Source organism: Callospermophilus lateralis, chromosome 1 (genome assembly GCF_048772815.1).
Source record: "Callospermophilus lateralis isolate mCalLat2 chromosome 1, mCalLat2.hap1, whole genome shotgun sequence".
NCBI classification, from domain to species: domain Eukaryota; kingdom Metazoa; phylum Chordata; class Mammalia; order Rodentia; family Sciuridae; genus Callospermophilus; species Callospermophilus lateralis.
The window spans coordinates 8,608,615-8,630,216 of record NC_135305.1 but is presented as its reverse complement, the minus strand read 5'-3'; the positions used below and the strand labels follow the sequence as shown (position 1 = coordinate 8,630,216).

Here is a 21,602-nt window from a genome sequence, read left to right as displayed (position 1 = left end):
GGACTAGCTGTTCCCCAATCCCTTCTAACTTTAGGCCTCTGTGATGAGGTGCCTAGTGACTGTTAAACAAGACCTGGGCTGCCAGGGTGCAGACCCTCCCACGGGGTTGCATGCTTAACAAATTGGGCTTCAGATGCCACCTCGGCCATTTGCCAACTTGAAGACCACTGATAAATCACTTAATATTTCTTTATTTAATCAGAATGCATTTGTCTCTGAATTAAATGAGCTACTCCATGTAAATCACTCAGGAGAGCACCTAGCACTGGATATGAGTTCCTTTCTTTTTCACCCCGTTGGGTTTTCCACCATGGAACTTTCGAACACTTCCAAAGAAACGTCTTTCAACTGGCTCCTCAGACGCTAATATGAAATGTGATCCCTTCAACCCAGCACCCCCAAGGGAACACTCACCTGCACAAATGCCCCTCAAGTCCTTTGCTCTCCTGCCACAGAGATCCCTGAGCAGTAAGCAGGGGCCCAGGAGTCTTCTCACAGTCAGCCAGAAAAGCAAGCAAGAACATCACATGAACCAATAAAGAAGATGTGGTATATATATATATATACACAATGGAATATTACTCAGCCATAAATAAGAATGAACGTATGTCATTTGCTGGTAAATGGATGGAATTAGAGACTATCATAATAAGTGAAATAAGCTAATCCCAAAAAAACCAAAGGTCAAATGTCCTGTCCAGTTTGTGGAAACTAACCCAAAACAAGGGAGGTTGGGAAAGGCAATAATAGAAATCCACTGGATTAGACAAGGGAAACAAAGGGAAGGGAAGAGGCTTGGGAATAGGAAATACAGTAGAAATAACCTGTCACAAGTTTCCTGGGCATCACCATGGTAACTCCACATCATGTACAACCGCAAGAGCGGGATCCTAAATAGAATACGTTATACTCTATGTATGTATAATCTGCTAAAATATATTCTACTTGATTTATAACTAAACAGAACAATCACAAGCTCCCTCTGGTTCTAGAGAAGGGGGGCTTTGAAGGACCTGATGCTAAAGTACTCTGAAAGCGGTTCCTGGCCTGGTACACAGAGTGGACGTGGGGGTGCCCAGCCTCCGCCACTTTCTGCGTCAGCAAGGCCAGACTCACATGCCCTTTTCCAAAGTAACTGGGAAAAAAAATAGAGAAGATACAGCTGTCACTCTACATCTAAAATATAATTAGAAGTTGTCATTCAGAAAGGGCCAGCACAGGTCACTTGGAAGTAATAAGCTAGTTACGATTCTGTTCTAGTAGAAAATTAACAAGGAAATCTAAAATTTACAAGGCACCCAAGAGGGAAAAAGCAGTTGCTGGCGTTTGTTTGAAAACCACAGGAAACTTCTTCCTGCCTTTGATCCAAATGGGCCACTAGCTCATGAGGAGCTCCGGTCTGGCCTGGGAGAGGCACTTGTGGCACATGGTGGCAGGAACTCTCAGCCAGCCAGGCCAAAGTCCTCCGGGGCAGCCGTGGCCAGATTCCCCTCAGGTGGTGGGAGAACTGCGGACATGCTGCTGGTCATTGTCAGCCTGAGGGACTCCAGGCTGGCCTGAGCCAAAGCCCCCGTTGGCACCAAGCCTTCCCAGGGAGTCTGGAGTCCAGGCAGCTGGGCAGCACTGTGAGGGAGGAGGGTGTCCACAGGGCCTCCGCCAGCCGGTGAGCACAGGCCTTAGAAGGGAGCCAAGCAGGCCCGTCAGAGCAGGGCTCTGGTTTAGGTGGCCAGAGTGTAACTTGGAAGTCATCCAAGGAGGTCAGAGTTCAGAGACATGGAGGCGGCTTCAGAAAGACATCCCGCTCCTGAGTGTCTCCCTGAGAGGGGGGTTTGGGTCGTCTTCACTGGTGACGAGTGTCCAGGGTCCACATACTGGGTGCACCGCTTCGGAAATCTCTATGGAGGCCGAAGGAGGGGGTGTCTGCTGTGCAGCATGTAGCTGGAGGAGCCAAAAGTCATTCTGGGTCCTTCGAGCTCTTATGTGATGGGTGCGAAGTCCACTTGGAGATGCAGAGAGGGTCACTGTCTTCAGGATGGCTTAGAGACAGGTGGGGGGGGGCGCCACCGCCGCCTCCTCCAACAGCCTGGCTGGGGGAGACCTTTCTCGCCTGAGTGCAGCGGAGTTTGTAGGAGAGCTGAGGTTTATTAACGAAGATTCGACTGTGAGGGCCGTTCCCTGAGCTGAGCTTGGCTGGCTTTCCCCTCAAAGGGACCGGATTCCTCCACCTTAATAAGACAGCTTGTTTGGTCGGCTGTTCCTCATACCCACGGCATCCAAAATCAAGAACCAGCTGCCATGCCAAGTGATTGGAAGAGCAGAGAGGAAGTCACACTTGTGTGTGAGGAGAAAAACCAGGATCCCCGCCATGAACCGCACCCAAATCTGCACATGAATAAGAGGGTCATCCCTCCTGTCTAGGAAGTTTGCAATATCCAGGTTTGATCCTCAGCACTGCAAAAGGGGGAAAAAAAAAAGTGTGTGTTTACACACACACACACACACACACACACACACCACACAAAATCCAAATTTCTAAATTGCAGGAATTATAACAAAGCAAATGTGTGCTTTCCCCCATTTTTTAATTGGTAGATTACAATTATACATAATGGTGGTATCATTGTTACATATTCACACCTGCACACAATGTAGTAATATAATTTGACCAATATCATTCCCTAGTATTTTCCCCCTTTTCTCTCATTCTCCCTCTCCCTGGTCCCTTTCCTCTACTGTAGTGATCTCCCTTCAATTTTCATGACATTCCCTCACCTCTCTTTCTTTTCTTTTTTCCTCTCTAGCTTCCACATATGAGAGAAAGCATGTGACCCTTGACCTTCTGGATTTGGCTTATTTCACTTAACATAATATTCTTAAGTTCCATCCATTTTCCTGCAAATGGCATCATTTAATTTTTCTTTATGGCCAAATAAAACTACCTTTTATAGGTACCATACTTTCCTTTGTCCATTGATGGACCCCTGGGCTAGTTCCATAGTTTTTGGGTGTGCATGTGTCACTGTAGCATGCTGACTTTAATTCTTTAGGGTAAATCAAGAGGAGGGGTATAGCTGGATGAAACTGTGTTTCCACGCCCAGTCTTCTGAGGAACCTCCATACTTCCGTAGAGGTTGTACTAATTTACAGTCCCACCAGCAGTGGAAAAGAGTTCCTTTTTCTCCACGTCCTCTCCAGCGTTTATTGTTGTTGTTTGTATTCCTGATGGCTGCCATTCTGACTGGTGTGAGATGAAATCTCAGTGTCGTTTTGATCTGCATTTCCCTAATTGTGATGATGGTGAACATTTTTTCATATCTGCACTGCCATTTGTATTTCTTCTTTTGAGAAATGTGGGTTTAGTTTGTTTGCCCATTTATTAAATGGTTTATTTGTGGGGGTTTTTGCATTTAGGTTTTTTTTTTTTTGAATTTTTATATAGTCTGCATAGCAATCCTCTGTCAGGAGAGCAGTTAGCAAAGACTTTCTGTGGTTTTCTCCCATTTTCTTTTATCGTGGACTCAGCAGTAAAGACATGAGTGCAGGCTGAGTGGTCCAGGGGAACACCTCGAGGCCACGTCACCTATCTAATCCACACAAGACCCTAGGAAGTGGATCCTATGGCTAGTTCCTGTTTCACTTTCACAGGGAAGAAACTGAAGTTAAGATGAGTTAACGCCCCCCCCCCCCAGGTCCTGCATCTATTAGGGAACAAGAAGGGATTTGATCCCAGCTGTTCCAATTTCAGACACTCAACATTTCACTTCTCCAAATTAAATCTGCACTGGGCAACGTTGCTCAGGCCAGGAGGGCTCTGTGCACGGCCAGGACACCAGCGTGGAGAGACCAGCGCTCAGCCTCAGCTGTGTGCCTGAGAGCTATTTTTATTCTGTTCAAGTACACACGGGAAAATGTGCAGGAGCAGAGACAGGAGGGTTCCTGGGCCCACTGGGTCTGTCAATTGATTATACTTAAAGAAGGTCAGCTCTCCTCATCCTAAGAGAGGACGTAGTTTTCCGACTTGGAGAGGGAGCCTGGAAAGGGGGTTCCCGTCTTCCCGTCTTCCCGTGGAGACTGGAAGCTGGGAGCTGGGTGCTTCTTCTGTGAGGTTTACATTTCAGAGTGGCTCCAGGTCCCTGAGGAAGACATTCTCAGTAGTAAAACTCCCCCAAAAGGCTTTTGAAATGATTTACACCTGAAAGGGCCAGAGAAAGAAATAGCAATTACCGTACAAGTTTTCTAAAGTAAGTAAGAACAGGAGGTCAGAGGTCCAAATGCCTGTCTGTGGTTAGGCAAGCTGAAGGGAACTTAAGGCCATGTTGGTCCAGGTACACAAGACCCTTTGTCTGGGATGACACCATGGCCAAGGGGCACTTGGAGACACTGTGCTACCTTTAGCTATAGGCTGTGCCGGAAGTTCACAAAACACACAGAAAAACCCATCCCAACCAAGATGTGCACACTCCAAATGACAGAAGAGCCCAGTGGGGATGTGCTTTACTCAGTGGTGGGGTCTCTAGTAGGAGAATGTCACTGACAGGGATGGAGGTCATGCTGACATGAGATGGGTCGGCCTGGCAGACAGAGGATCACTCCAAACACAAAGGAATGATCAACAAGAGAATCTCAGGCAGAAGCACTCTTCTCAGGGGATGAGACTCCTCTCTTGATGTGTCTATGATGTGGAAAAGAATATCTTAACTTAAGTTATATCTTAACTCCTCCCTTCCCTCCTTCTCTTCCTTCTTTTCTTCCTTCCTTTCCTTTCTTCTTATGATATAGGCTGTTGAAATCAACATGGATCCCAAGTTTACATCACATTCTTCTGTTCTTTTTTCCACATCCCACAGGCCATTCTGAAATTCCCCCTTCCCTTGGATTCCTGGGCAGTATGCTACCGTGGCCAGCATGGCCAAACAAGCAGGTTCTGGTGAGGGGCAACGGGAGATTAGAAAAAAAAAAAAAAGGAGTCACACATTCAGATCTTGAGGATAAAGCTGGGATTGGGTGGAGTGATCCTTTCTGGTGGAGAAGCAGGTCTAAAGAATTACACCAGCAATCTTTATTATTTATGTCTCATTAATCAGATTAAATACTATTCAAGCATTATTCTTTGTATTCATGAAAGTTACAGAGTTAGCAACAGTATGCAGCTATTTCCTCAATTACATTCTACAGTTGCAATGTGCAGAGTTAGGAGCATTGTGCAGCTCTCAAGAAAGTCCATTGTTTAAAGTTACTAATTCCCAGGCAGGTGAAAGAGCAGCAGAACTGGTGAAACATAGTGGTTATCTTAGCAAAGAAGTTCCTTCGTTCTCAGGAGCTGTGTGCCTGAGAGCAAGGTCAAGCTGATAAGACTCTAGCAACAGAGTTTCCCCATGGAGAGCATTGCTATGGCAACCAGGCATCCTACACCTTTGCATAGAAACTTTCCAAGTTACCAAGCCTGCCACAGCCATGAAGTCATCAATCTCAGACACTGGTCTCCCAATCACTGTCACTGCTCTCACAGTATGCTGTCCTGCTTTTCCTGTGTCCTCCTGGGCCACTGCTATAGTCTCTCCTATGTTCTCCTCCTCTACTTGACCATTAAATGTTGAAGGGCCACAGAGCATCCTCTCTTCTCCATCCACACATTGTCCTGCAAGATCTGGTCCAGCAGGATCTGGTCCAGCCCAACATCTAATGGCCTCCAATACTGCTTATGCACCAGTGACTCTTCAATTTAAATCTTTAGGCTTCACTTTTCTCAGGAACTCCAGACCCATTCATCCACCTGCCTACCTGGATATCTAAAAAGCATCTCAGAATAAACATGGCAGGAAAAATCTCCATGCCTACCCCAAGCCTTGGTGTCTCCACCAACCTTCCCCAGCTCAGTAAATGACATCACCATTTTTGCTCAACATTTGAAATTACTCTTAATTTTCTTATTTCCCTTCTTTCTTCTCCATCTCTCATTACTCACCATCCAATAGAAAGTCCTACAACCCCACCTTTAAACCATGCCACAAGAGCACCCACCACCCCGAGTCCCACCCTTATCAACGCCACCTTTGCTTCTTGCTTGAATGACTGTAACCAGTGCTCTCTCTCCCTAGTCTTTGTGGTCACTGCTTTGCTTGAACATAACAAAGCTTGTTCCTGCTGCATAGCATTTTCACTGGGTTCCCTCGCCTGAAATACCTCCCCAGACATCAACAATCCACTTCTTCCTGAGGATCCTATCTCAGCTTCTACCACCCCCTATGGAGACCTTCCCTGACCATGTAATCTCAAGTAGCCAGGCAGCCACCCATTCCAGTTCTCCTCGGGTCAGGTAATATGTTCATTTACTTTTGTGTCCTCCTACTCGAAGGTAAGCTACCTGACAGCAGAAACTGAGAATAATACAGTCCCACCAACCAATGAGCAGTTCTTTCTCTGTGAACATTTACTGAGTTAACGACTGAATAAATCAATAAATTAAATTGTATAATTTTTGCTATTTCTCCGACTTAATAGATTCAAAATTAGATCATCCCATTTCTAAAGCAAGAAATAATCATTCTTCAAAATTCTTTTCATAAAATTTGATGATATTTGCCATCTTTGGAAATATCTTTTTTCGCCAAGTATCTGAGACTGAAATCAAGCATGACAAAAGAAAAAAAAAAAAAGTCACAGAGAAAAATCAGAATATTATGAAAGCCACCATTGGATCAGTCTTGACCTTGAATGTAGTTTTCCATCTCCATAATATCAAATTGAGGTCTTACTTCTTTGGCACTAGCTGAGATATCAGCTGGGAGCCTAATTATAAATTTCTGCCCCAAACCTAGATGACTGGTCTCTGGTTCACTTCCAGATAGGGATAGGAAATGATGTCATGATGAGAAACCATTTGTCATAAGAAAAAATAAATAAATGAATCAAATCATTTGCTAGATAGAATCAAGTTTAAAAATCATGTCAATAAACTCTACACGAAGCAAAAATGCAAATGAGTGCTGGCGTCTGCAGCCTGGAATACCCACTGCTCCCAGCTGTTCACCACCAAGCCGACCAGCACTCGTCTTCTGTTCTTAGCCTGACCACTGGCCCAGAGCTCTGCCCTGCTGCGCCCTGAGTCAGCTGCTCTCTCTCTTCTCAGCAAAGCTACCCTAAACCCAGCCCAGCTACACGCAAGAAGGACCCTTCTCCACTAATGGCTGCCATTTTCCTTTTCTGTCCTTTACTGAACAAAACTAATTAACTTTTGCAATTCCAGCTGTCTGTTTTACAGTTAGAGTCTTAACATATAAAGAGAATAAAGCAAGTCACTCTTTTTGTGTATGCTCCCAACATAATGAAATTGACCGTGTCCCTTGAACCTCTTCTAAGCCCTCAACTAGAAGGCAGCCTTGAGCCACCTGTTTCCGCAGCAGCTGAGCTACTTACTTGAAGGCAGAGGTCATGAGTGTGGAAAATGTGAAGAGAAACATCTTGAACCTAATATTGGGAGCCAACTTATGGTTCACCTTCTGTAAAAAGTAGCTCATGTGCCACAAGAGCAAAACCTTCAGGGACTCTGGTTTCCCATGCCAACTCTCTCATGACATCGGAGGGTCTGGCCCAGAGAAGGCATGTTAACAGAAAGGCACCAGTTGTGCAATCAATATTTTCTAAAATGTCTAACAAGTTTTTCAAATGATCATGACCTGGATTTTTTTTTATTCTTCCAATAAGGATTCAACCAAACTTCATGATAATAAGTGGCAAGTATTGCATAGAAAATTATTGTTTAGTAATTAGCGTAAGTGACTCAAATACCCAACAGATAGGTACCCACAAGCCCATAGTTCCCCTGCAGCACACTAAGAAAGTGAGAGAGAAGATACCCACTTTCGTTACTATTTCCCACTAATGCTTCATTCTATCCTTTCTCCTTGCCCGGGCCTCATTTTTGTCGAGTCCCCTGGATATGCAGAACTGAGGTCTCTCCTCATTTCACCGTCCTCTTGTCACATCCTGACAGTGTTGTGCATTCATTTTAATCTTTCTTTCTCTTTTAACCATTCCCAGTTTCACTTGCTCTATCACTGACACCCACTGGAGTATACTGTATGCTTGCCCTGCTAACCCTCCCTCTATGTTTTTGTTCAAAAAATACGAGTGTTCCTGAACATTTGTAGTGTTTTTTTCCCATCATGCTTTACGTAAATGGTGTCGTGCTACAAATCGCATTCTGTTTCTTAGTCTTCTCACTAGCCTTCTGTTTTCTCTTTGTGTAATTCTGTGAATTCTATTCTGTGACTATGTTCCATTATGGGTATGTACTGTGCATCCTTTATCCCATCTCCCAATGATGAATACCTGGGTCTCTCCCAACTCTGCTACTTCAAATCACTCTTCAGTGAGTTCATTTGTGTCCAGAATCACCCAGTCGAAGATCACGTGTGTTCCAATCTTACTCACTGTTGCTCTTGACCTAGCAGTTTCTGAGGGCATATCCCAGACTTTATTCATTGCATGTCTAGGAGTTGGTCCTTCCAATGGCAGCTTCGTCTTGTTCAGGGCATTTCACTGTCAGGCTCTTGGTGAGCCTCTTGATTCACTGTTCCTTAGACCGACATACAATTCCCATCTTTACCCCATAGCGTTCTTCATCTCACAGTTTGTTTCTGCTCTGGACCTCTACTTTCATTTCCCTGGCCCCTGCCCCTAACTTGTTAAGACTCCTAGTGCTGGTTTCTTTCCCTGTCGTCCACAAAGATGTACCAGTATCCACGCTGTCCTCCGGAGTGAAACGGGAGGCCCAGCACCCACTCCTGTCCCGCCTGTCACCTACAAGCGGCAACTTCTATAGTTCTAACTGTGGAATAGCATGAATATATTTACTCACAATTGCTTACCAAAAAACAGTGGTAGTTAAGTTTTTCTTTTTACTGACACTTACTTCCCACACCCTCTAATCTCCCCCTAAATTCCTTTTAATTCAGTTCAATTCCCAGCACCACAAAAGGAAAGAGACTGGCACCAAAGGGACTCCTTCTGGTACCCTGCTGCCGACGAACGCCTTAGCGGTTCCCATATTCAAATCAACACTCTGAAGACATTGGTTAGCTATCTTTCAAAGCCAGCATGCTACTGAGGGGGTTGACATAGGTGAAGTTCTTATTTCTGTCTTTTGTCCCTGAAAGCTTTTAAGAACTTCATTTTTTTTTATTGAATTCCCATAACTTTACTAGAATGCAGGAGTTTGTAACTCTTTGGGGGGTCAAGGATCCTTCTGGAAATCTGGGGAAGCCTCTGTCTGCCTTCCCAGAACAGTGTCTTATATGAAGAAAAGAAAATATACACAATTACAGAAGAAACATGATATAACTAAAATAAAGTCATCGAGACGTTTAAAACATCAAATTTTTGACACAGTAGTTTTTCAAAACTATGCTTTAAATGACAAGACCTAGTGTGAATCCACCAACAACCATAATTTCAGAGTAATCAAGAACATAAGTTTTTTTTTCGATCTACAACTCCAAGGTAACTTGAAAATCCCGTTTGTTTTCCTTGGCAGCAGTATACAAGCACGGCTCCTCATGCTGCTGTGATTTTCCCTACATTCCTAACTGAAGGAGATGCTGCAGCTCTTCTAGTAGCTAATGCAAGTAAAGATGGAGGCTTTTCCGTGAAGGTTTTCTGAGTCCTGTGTGGGGACCCCGGGGTACGGGTCTCAAGGCCACAGCTGTGGATGTAGGTGCTGTTTGTTGTGGTTGGCTTTTCCACCCTCTTCAGGATTCCATCCAAAGTCTAACACTGTGTCTTCCAGAAAATTCTGCCCTCCTGTTTTTTCAAACAGGCCATTGCTTGCCTTGATGCCACCTCTTCCCGAGGCTACTGTTAGGCAGACGCTGGCATTTCTACTTCCTCCCTCTGTGGTTCTCGGCTTTCCTTCACTTTTTTAAAATCTCTTTGTCCTTTCCTGGACCCATTAGGAAGTATTTTGACCCCTTATTCCAACCCACGGAGCTATTCTTCAGCTCTGTTTCTACTCTGCTACTCAACCTGTCCAAAGGAAGCTTTTTTCAGCAATCATAAATTTTCTCATTTCAATATCTCCAACCACTTCACGTTCACAATAGTCATCTCTCTGAGATTTCGGTTTCAGGAAGGTATCATTTTGCTAACTTTGCTGCTACTCCTTTGCGTCAACGGCACCTCTTCTGCACTCCCTGGTCCTGCCTCTGCCAGGGCAGGTGAGGCAGGGTGTGGGCTTCCCCAGTGCTCCTTCCACAGTGCTCCTTCCACAGTGCTCCTTCCACAGTGCTCCCTGTCCTCAGGCCTCGCCATGGAGGGCCTGAACTGGGCTTCTGCCAGTGAGTTGAGGTTGGGAAGATGACTCCTGCCTCAGGACACAGAGCCCTAGGATTGCCGTCCCTCTCAACCTTTCCTGTGTCCATTTCCAGTCCCTCACCCCTCCACACGCTCAACTTCAAGGTGCCTCATTCCTGCTCAGCCAGAGGACAGTCATGTTCTAGTGTTGATTCCTAAGTCAGGGACCTACCACCCCGCTGAATCCATCCTCTCACCACCCACGCCCTCACCCTCATTAGTAACAGTCTCATTCCACACTGAAGCCTCTGTCTCCAAAATCACCAAATCTAATGGTCTCTTGTGGCTCTCTCACTTTCCCTGACTTCCAGGGGGACTTTGACCTTTATAACTTCTCCCTCCTTGACCTCGAGACTCCCTGCCATTCTGTTGTCTTGAGCTCTCTGCTGACTTCCTTCTCTTTCCCGTCTCAACCCTTCTGGTCTTGGTCCTCTACCCTCTTGGCATGGAAAGCCCAGGCCTCCACGAGGGTCAGTTATCAGAGCTGTGCTGATTCCTCCCAGACCCACCAGCCCAGCCTTGACCTGGGGACACATCTGTCAAGACTTGCTGAAGTTTGGACTCTGGGAGACAAGACCAAGGCGCTAGGTGAAGGCCAGTGCTGGGGATTCTTCACTCTGAATTGAAAGGCACTAGCTATGGGTGTTTACATAGATACTTCTAAAAACATAAGAGGGGGAGACATGGGGAATGTAGGATCAGCAGAAAGATACTTATTTTTGCTTCAAATATGAGCAGAATTTCTCAGCAGGGCACACAATATGCGAAATCATGTACAGATATTTGTCAGCGGAATATTTAGACAGAGTTCTCAGCTGAGAAATTTGAGGTCTGGGGTTGCATTAGAGTTTACTAATGTACCTGTCAATTGTTTAAGATTTGGATCCGACCAGGAAGTGGCAATTTAGCCTGGAACTCTCTTATCCCCACCTGTGGACTTGGAACTGCAAGACCCGCTGCAGAGCGATGCCCTCTGAAATCCATGCTGGCAAACTGGGCACAGGCAGAAGGATCAACCTCCACCACCGCCAGGGTCCAAGGCCCACTCCTGATGTGGCTTCACAATCTCAGTGTTAAGCTTTGTACTAGGTTTTTAAAACCTAGTACAGGGATGGCACCAAAGATGTGTCTTTTCTTTGCTGACCTGAGACCAGTTCCGGCACCCACATTCAATTGTGAACATTGTGTTTCCCCTTCAGGCTCAGCCACCCTGTGGCTTCAGGGACGATGGTAAATGGCCCAGCCTATCTCAGGCATTAAGTGTTTTCCATGTATAAACACAGCAACACCTAGAGACATATCAGATGGGGGGAAGAAAGAGCCTTATGTGATACACACCCCAAGTCTATATGGCAGCTATCGATACAGTGAGAGCACAGCCTGGCGGTCAGTCTGGCCCCTTGCCAGCTGTGTGACATTGCACAAATCAACTTGCTGGGCTTCAGTTTCCTCATCTGTAAAATGCGGGTCATAATGAGACTTATCTTTGAGAGTTGAAATATATAAAGTTTTGGGGACAGGGCCTGGTACAGCCAGTCTTCTGTTAATATGAGTTTGCCCTGACACTACAGCCTCTGGAACCCCTTAACTCCACCCCCATCACAGAACAAAGTTTCATTTAGACACAAATGATAGGTTTCTGCTATTGGAACCCTGGTATTCTTCCTTCAGTTTTTATTTTGAAATTTTATTCTGGTTTGATAGTTGGGAGTCACGTATTCTACATGCCCTTTACACTGTGCATGCAGTGATAATGAACTAAAAAAATCCATCCTGCTGCATGAAGTTACGGATGAGCGCTCATGAGCACCATCCAAAAGAGCAGTTCTCCAAAACCTCATTCTCTGAGTATGTCAAGGCCTCTTCCATGCATGCCCTTCAATACCCGGCCGACAGAGGACTCGCGGATCAATATCTGTCAATCTTGCCGCTCTGCACTGAAGATTGGGAACTAATTTCTTTTAACTCCCTCCACCACTGGAGACTGTAGTCATCCTAGGATTCAGATAACCCTGTGTGTGTGTTTATTTGTTTACACATCGACATTAACACATAGGTTTTGTGTTTTTCAAGTTGACAATCAAGACCTTAGACACAATGGTATCACACACAACCCAAGAAATAGCAGGTGTAATATCTGCCACTCTGGACAGCCCACCTATCCAAGCACACAGCTGCTTCCCCCCTCACCTATCCAGACAGGTTCAGCAGCCATGTAGAAGACCATGGTTAGAGAGGGTCACCTGCCCAGAGAAGTCAAAGCTTTGCCCACCCCCCCAGTCATGGCAGTCATAAGCTCAAGATCCCTATGCCGGCTCATGGTTCTCCCCACCCCAGACACAGACCCAGTCCTCCACCGCAGACAAGATAGAGCTGTCACCCATCCTAACTGTGATGTCCGAGGGAACAATGCAGTTAAAAGATGGACTCCAAGGTCACTCCAAGCAGGCTGGATCAGTCCAAGCCTAATGCTAACCCTTTAATCATTGTCTTTGTCTGCCACGGCTGCCTGGACAAAATGCCTTAGACTAGGTGGGTTGAACACAGGGAATTTATTTCCTCATGGTTCTGGGGGCTGAGAAGGTCAGTAGGGTGGTTTTTTCCTAAAGCCTCTCTCCTTGGCTTTCAGACCACTGTCATCTTCCTGTCTTCACATGATCTTTTCTCTGTGCTAGTGCATTCCTGGTGTCTTCCTCCTCTTGTAAGATACCAATTACACTGGATTAGGGTCTCATTCTTATAACCTTGTTTAAACTTGAAACCTCTTTAAAAACCTCATAGAGGTCCAAACAGAGTCAAGTAGAGTCCAAATAAAGCCCAAATAGTTTCAGGTTGAGGTTTAGTGCTTCAATAGATAAATTAGGGACTCTGGGGGACCCAATTGAGTCCATAACACTCATGATAACTCAGCATCAGATTTATGTATACTCAGTGTCTTCTCCATAATTAACTTATTTCAATTCTGTGCTCCTGTAGAATTTTGCTTATATTCGTTAATAGTAACCATCCTAGCACCACTGCTATCTGACAAAGAGCGCATTACTATCTGTTATGAAGATGCCCTGCAAAATGCATATTGTCATGCTAATGTTGTAACACCTAAGAAGACTGAGACTCAGGAAGGACTTGGGAAAGTCACACAGGCAGTGAGGCACAAAACCATTCACAAAGATGAATCTTTGTGACCATCGTTCCTGCTTTCTTCATCCCTGTTTGCTGCCTCCACGTGTCAAGCTGTGCCCGGCATCACCGCATGGCTGCTTGTGACCACATTGGTCTCCACCTGTCATTTTAGCAATGCCTTCCCAGCCTTGCGAAGCTGCTGAGCTGACCAGCGGCTTTGCTCTTCTCGCCATCCTGCAGCCACTCCCAGCTCACTCCCCACTCCGTCTCCAGATCCCACTTAACCCTCCTTGACTTGATCTTTCCCACAGTGGTTATGCCCTTTAACATACAAAAAGAACTTGGTGTGGAGACTGGGCAGAAGAGTGACCAGTCTGAGTGGATAAAGTAGTTGTGAAATAGAACTTAGCTTCTTAGAACACTGTTCAGCCCTGAGTTTGAAGACGTGTATGTTTTTATGCTTCCTCTTGATATTATTTTTGTCCTTTTTGTTTAATGTGATACTGATTCTTTTGCCCCCACCTTCTGTGCATTTAATGGCTGTATTATTCATTACGGGTAGTTACAGCATTTTCATAATTAATCTTTAATTGCAACACTTGCGTAGCATTCCACATGAAAAATGATATACAAATTAAACCCACATCTCACCTTGGATAATTATCAGAGGTTTGACTAATGTGCATGAAGCCCTGGCATGGCAGGGGGCTCTCTCCAATGACAATGTGTTGATTTCCTAATTAACAAAGGTTAAGTAGCATTTTTACTTGAAGACCTATAATTTCAACTTATGACATTTGCCACAAAGAAAGATTTCTACAAAGCAATAAGTTAAACTCAGTTTTTATGGTTTCAGCACATTAACATCTTTTGCATAATATATAATGACCATTTTCAGCATAAAATATTTTTTCTTCCTCTTGACTCAATCAAGAAAGCTACATTCAACTCACTGGCCCATTTAAATAAATGAGGGGGCCGCCTAAGTAAGAAAAAAATATCAATTTTATTTAGTCTTTCTTTTGTAGTGAGAAATGGTAATTCCATTATAAATTAACACGTAGTGAAAAAATATTTAATTTAATAAATGCAACAAATGAAAATGAGACTTAGTCATATTTTGTTATCAGTTCCAAAGAAGAGGAAAAAGCCAACAATTCAGAAAGGGAAAAAAACAAAGAAGTTTAGGAGAAAGAATTATTTACTGAAAGATAGGGAGTTACATAAGCATAAAGGGAAGTGTTGTAAATCATGAGCTGGAGCAATTTAGAGCTGGGGGACCCTGAGACATCATCCAGTTCATCCCCTGTTTCTGTGGTTGGGAAAACTGATGCTGAGAGAGATCAAGCAATTTGATAAAACCCAAGGCCCAACCAAAGGCAGTCAGCATCCCTGAATGGAACAGACATAGCTAGAGAATCTCAGAACACCCAGGACCCAGGGCAGGAGCAGACAGCAGGGAACCAAGTATGCACTTATATACCTACATTTTTGTCTTAATGATATAAAAAAGATGCGATCTAATAGAGATTTGCTCTGCTAATTGGCCCTTTTTAAATCTCCATTCTTGACCATGTTAACATTTACTTAGCCTTTTTTAAATCTCTGAAGCTTCTCAGTCATTGCTGAGGATCCATTAAATACAAATTATTCCCAGAGTAAAATATGTCCCAAAGAGAGTAAAGGTTAAAATGCTGAGAGAAATAAAATCTCAAAAGTATTAGAAGAAAATAGAGTTAAATAATTATATCGATTTAGATTGGAGAAGGTCTCTAGAAGCCCAATATTAAAGGCAGAAACCACAGAAATAAGACACAGGGATGTACCACATCAGTAACCACAGCCTTCATAGAGGAAAAAGAAAAGCCTCGTACAAGCTAAAAGACACAAGCTGGAAGAATATAATCACAAAATGCAAAGCAAAGAGTCAAAGCACAAAATACTGTTTTCAATCAATAAGAAATATATCTTCTATCCCCCCCCAAAAAAAATTAAAGAACATAAAGAAACAATACAATATAAAAAGGAAAACATAGGAAGTATTCCATTCTCAGTATGTGAAGCAATGCCTATTAAACAGTGAGCTGCTTTTCCCCACTCAATTGAATTGACAAATCCATGAGGATTAGAATTGGTGGGAGGTGGACACCTTGGACCTACTGGTGAAATATTAATTGGTAAATTCTTCTCAAGGAAAATAGATTCAAAATGCCTTTTAAAATGTGTGTTCAGGCCAGGGATGCCACACTGTGGTAGAGCACTTGTCTAAGGAGCACGAGGCCTGTGTTCCCCGCAGTAGCTCACACACATAGAAAAGTGTGTCTTCAGACCCAAGTCACACCTGGAAGTGTAATCCACTAACGCCAAGGGACAAAATCTAAGGAAAAACAGGACAAGTACACCAATGTTTTTGCAAAGATCGTATTGTTGCAACACACTGTAAAATGGAAATTGGGAAAAAGCTAAAAAGCCCGATGATAATGTGAGAGCAGATTAAGCGACCGCCCCTCCACAGAGAGAAGCTGGGCCCATGTTAGACACCGAGTTCTGGTTGTCCACAGGTCACTTGGAAAATATCCTGTGATACGCTAAGTGCAAAAAGCAAGTTTGAGAACCATAGGGCTATTATGATCCCATTTCTTCCTTTATGTTATTCTTTGCACATCTATATGTTCATAGATAAAATTGGAAAGGGCAGTTCCCTAAGAGTAGTTGCATCTGAGGAACGTTACAGTTCTCTTTTGTGTTTTGCTTATCAATATGTTTACAGTTTCCACAATGAAATACTATTAATTACATTGATAATGAGACCAAAGGTGAAGGGGATAGCTAAAAATCAGTGACTTAGAAATTTCCACATATTTTGATAGGACATCATTGTGTTAATGGACTAGTGATGAAAATTCAAACAGCTAGGCATTTATGTAATAAAGGCACTTTGGAAAACCCTATTGCAAGAACAAAAGCCATAGTGACTAAAATGATAGGAGCCAAAATGAAATTCTAACACACAAAGAGTGGCTAATGGGTTGAAATTCTTCCAAATCAGGCAAGGCCCCAATTCTCCTCAGCACAGAGGTGTGGGGCTGGGCTGACGAGCAGATGGCAAAGTGGGAAGCCCTTCAAAGCCATTGCTTTTAATAACTTCTTTTGCCCTCTGCTACCCACCAGCTTTGATCACCAAGGGCATTGGACTCCCTTCAATTAATCTTTTATTCAAATATTTTATGAAAACAAAATGTTCCCTGGAGAATCATTCAAAATGATGCACTTCCCAACAGAGAAACATGAGGCTTGGGTTTAAATAGACAGTGGAAGGATTTCTTCACCATCTTATGGAGGAGGATTCACAGCCGTAAGCAGAGCTGACCTGTCTTGAGTCTACTGGGGCGCTCTTCTTCTTGAGACAGTGGTCCAGGTGATCCGAATCAACCCCAGCCTAACTTCTTACCCAAACTCTAGCAGCCAGTCGACAGCTCCACTGGGAAAAATATCCAAATTCTCCATCTTCCTCTGTGCTGGGTGGTCATCACTAGTCAATTAAGAACATCACCTCCAGAGTAAGACAGATCTGATATAGCCTTGCCACCAGGGCACCCTGAGTCCTGGAGTAAACTCCTTGACTTCCCTGCGCCTCAGTTTCCTTGTCTGTACATGAGGTCAATGACGACAATACCTACCTTGGCAGGTTGTTGTGAAGATCAGGTAAAACACCTTAAGGTGCTAGGTTGATTCCTTCTGCACAGCTTTCAATGAAAGAGTAAATTGAGTTTTATTTTTATGAACAAGCTCTCTTTTCTAAGACCTCATCAGATATTTCTCCCAATAATTTTACCAACTATTCATTTTGGATTTATTTCCAAAAAAAAAAAAAGGTGTTATTCTAAGATACAGATACATGTATAAATCTGTATTCCTCCTTTTATACAAGCTGCTTTTTTTTTAAAAAAAAAAAAGACCATAACCAAGGATATTACAGACACAATTAAATCCACTTGTGACACATGTTTTAATGAATACTTTTATGAAGTTTGTTTGGAAGATTTTAATATTTTTATGCAGTGAACTTCAGCCTAACTCTATTAACTTATTCCAAAACTCACAATTAACATGTTCTTTGTGGTATATGTCTTGCAAAGACATTTAGACTAAAGCAGTGAAACCTAACCCAACTTAGTAATAAACATGATTTCTATGTAAAATGATCAATTCCAACTCCCAACACCCCAGACAAGTCCTAGATACCCTTAATGTGAACCTCAAAGCAAAGCCTTTCATGAGACAAGAACCAAAACGTACAATCACATTTCAAATGGATTTATGCCTTCTGACTAATTGGCTTGTTAACTATGCTAATATATTCATGTTTCTCTTCCTTTTTTATTTCTTTCAGTAGATAATGCTACAGAACTGAATGTCATGAGATTAAAGAGCTAAGAAACTAAAGATTTCTATAAACCTCTTTTCTATAGGAAACCAGATTACGCATTTTTGTGTACCTCCAAACATTTTATTTCTGTAGCAAATTTCTCACTTCTTAGAAGACAGACTCTTTTAATTAGGTATTATAGCCTAAAGGGAGAGCTTTAACTTTTTCTGTTTAGACAAGACCAACTTGAAAGTGACAATACCAGATGTACTTAGCAGTCTCATCTTCTACCGCAATTGTTCAATCATAATGAATCAAGACAGAAACCAAGGCAGAGTTCTTCCGTGTGACCTCTTGCATTCTGTCATTCCCAGGTGGCGCTGGAGGCCAGCAAGGCTTTCTGGGCTGCATCCGCTCCTTGAGGATGAATGGAGTGACACTTGACCTTGAGGAAAGAGCCAAGGTCACATCTGGGTTCAAATCTGGGTGCTCTGGCCACTGCACCAGTTATGGGACCAACTGTGAGAATGGAGGCAAATGCATAGAAAAATATCATGGCTACTCCTGCGACTGCTCAAACACAGCCTATGACGGAACCTTCTGCAACAAAGGTAAGGCAGAACCAGTTCCGGACCCATTTTTAGACATATTTGTAAGTGCATATCATCTATTTAATGATTTCTTTTTTTGGATGAAAATGAGTGCATTTTATTCTGAAGGTCCAGTGATTCTAATTCCTCTCCCACTTCAGGGAGGAAGTTTCCCAAATCATTCCCTGTAAACTGACTGAGGGGTTGCGCTGCGACAGCATCCCCGTGTTTTAGCCTAGACTGAGACCACCCATCAAGGCATCCTCAGTAAGAGGATGATAATGAAAATGATAGTGACAGTGACTGGCCAAAGGAGCACTCTTGTAGGTATAGCTTGAGTCTAGTCTTAGCAACTGGAGGGGCAGTGAGCTGCATTTAGACCCCTGGGCGGCAAAGGAGCAAATCAGTAGCATCTCTGCTCACCGCGTTTTTCTAGTCTTAAATGAGTCTTTGAATCCCTGATAAATTGCTCAGAGCCTATGAGCAGAATACAAGGGCCCGCAGCATAAGCATGTATTCATTTGGAGTATTCCCTGTGATCCCACATGACCAGGAAAAAATCATTCAACTGGCCCGTGGCTTAATTTTTCATATGTAAATAAGTATGAAAAGGGGCGTGGCTGGCTCTTCTCCTAAGCTACAATAAAAATGCATGTCAATCACTCTTCTCTCTCTAAAATGAATGTATAGCATTTGGGTAAAGTTTTGTGGAAGTGGTCTGTGCATCTCTTAATAGGACGCTTCACATAAGTAGCCCATTCATACTCTCATCAACATATGGAGGTAGTTCATGCGGGTATTATTCACCCACAAGGTGCCACATACAGAAGAAGGAATTGTTCCACAGCATTCGCTGCACTTCCAGGCTACTGCCTGTCAGGGCTAGAATATGAGCATGCAAATGAGATCAGACAGGGTTTAAAGAATGAGCATGAGGTGACAACAAAAAAAGGTGGCAAGGACACCGTCGCTGACTGATACCTTCACATGTTGACAGTGCTGCTACAGTGCATTCTTCTGCTCCAAACAACATGGTTCTGAGGTTTCCCTGTGGCATACAATGGAACAGGCTTGCAGAGCACATTAATTTTGCACTTGTAGAAATGACAGTCTTGCAATTACCATTCATTGTGCTTGAGGCTAATTTAATGCAGTTGCTTCCCTTGCCAAAGTACGGTCTGAATGCAATCAAATAAGCAGGAATGCCTGAGACATTCCACTATGTAAGTTACAATTTAAAGGAAATCACAACCCCCTTATTTTTGGAGAGTTAGGTTAAACACAGTAGCTCACACAAAATCTCAGAGGGTTAATAGGCAAGATTCATGAATACAAACGCAGGGGCATATAGCTTTTAGTTTAGCTAACCTATAAGATGAAGTCAAATGAAGCTTACGTGTTGCCTTTGACATTATTTTAAGGGGTTTACACAAAAGACATCTAAATAGTCTCTTCATATTTGTTCAGTAGGATGAATTACATTTGATTCAATTAGTGGCTTTTATCCAAAAAAAAAAAAATTAAAAAGCACAATACAGTTGGAAAGCATTTGTGAGCACCATTCCTAGTAGAAACAAGTAGAACAAGTCTTGGGGGGAAATGACAGTGGTGCTGGTTTAGAAGAATCCTGTGGCCAAATGGGAGGGGGGCCCCATTTGTGAAAGTGGTCTGCACTGAGCAATCTTCTTCACACACCAGGAGAGGCCAAGAGTGTTTTCCTGCTGAGGCTCTGGCTGGTGCTTCTGCTCTGGCCTCACCACCCAGGGCCAGATGCCTGCATGGAAACTCCTGTGACCACTACCACCCAGATGCTGCAGCCAAACCCTCCACCTTTAAAAGAGGACCACACTCACTGGCTAAAGAATGAGCGTCTGAGGTCCCTCCCTGTCCTCCTCTGATATAGGTCTGTGCTAAGAGGATACGGGAAGATGTTCAGTGTCTTGCTTAGTGAATGAAGAGGGTCCCAACCTACCACACACAACCCAGTTGCATGACTGTATAAAATCAAAGTATGCATACACACACATGCATACACACACACACACACACACACACACACACACACACACACGATGATGAGGAAAACAGTGAGAGTACATGACCAAAATGCTAACTGGTTGTTTTTTGCAGAATGATGAAAATACTGGTGTTTTTTTAAGTTTGTTTTTGGCTTACCTATATCTTCTAATCTTTACAGAATGATACATCTAATTTCATTAATTTTTTTTCTTCTTCTTGGGGGAAAAAAACAGTACTAGGAGGCAGAGTCATTTAAGGGTTAACTGTCTCTGGTCAGAAAACACCTGCCTATTAACTAAAAATCATTTCACATCTCTCGGTACTCTCTGGAGTGGAGTCCATGTCCAGTGAAGATGGCATGTAATTAAATTAGCTTGACAATCCATATCTTGATGCATTTAGTGGACTCCATGTTTTCGTAGGTGTCCCAAGTGATGGCCCTTCAGATGTGCCTTACTGGGGCCAGGTTGTGTGAAAATGAAAACACTGAGGCACTTGTATCTCAGCTGTGTGAGAGGTTCACACTAAGGGTGGCTTGGGTTCCCACATGGCTCAAGGGGACAGGCAGATCAGCCAGGTCTCTCCAGGTGTGGTGTTAACCCCCCAGGGAACAGTGAGCCAGCAGCCCACACTGTTTAAATTCTGTCCCTCTTTCTCCTCCTCCTCCTTTCCCTCCATCTCTTCCTCATCTCCCCCATCAATGCCCTCTCTATCTGGGCCTCTATACCCGTCTCTGACTCCTGCCCTCTGCATCCCACCAACACTTTCCCTCCCTCCTTTTCTTTCCTTTGTGCGCACATTTGAATTTATAAGTTATGTTTGTATGGCTGTCACACCACTGATCTCAGGAATACAGGGATGAATACAAACAGGTCCTTCATAATTCTCTTTTGCTTTGTAGATGATACACATAAAGTCTCACCCACCCACAAAAAAAAAAAAAAAAATTGCAAAGCTCCTGCCTGTGGTCTAACCTCCGATTGAAAACTACTCCCAGAACCCTTTTTCAAATAGATCCATAAAGATTTGATCACCAGTTGAGGTTTATCTCTCCCAGAGCTATTTGCATCTTAAACAGGACTGCTGACTGGGAACTTCTCATGTTTTGAAGACAGTACAAGGGCATTCTGGAAATACCACCTAGACCATTT

The 21,602-nt window shown here is 43.5% G+C and overlaps 1 protein-coding gene across 1 annotated transcript in view; it reads left to right on the top strand.

The window, feature by feature from the left end:
- Window positions 1-21,602, top strand: part of Cntnap2 (contactin associated protein 2) — a 1,322,317-nt gene that overhangs the window by 1,118,609 nt on the left and 182,106 nt on the right. The window contains exon 18 of the mRNA XM_076852920.2: window positions 18,217-18,453. Within this exon, the coding sequence (XP_076709035.2) occupies window positions 18,217-18,453 (237 nt within the window). The remainder of the gene's footprint in view (window positions 1-18,216; window positions 18,454-21,602) is intronic.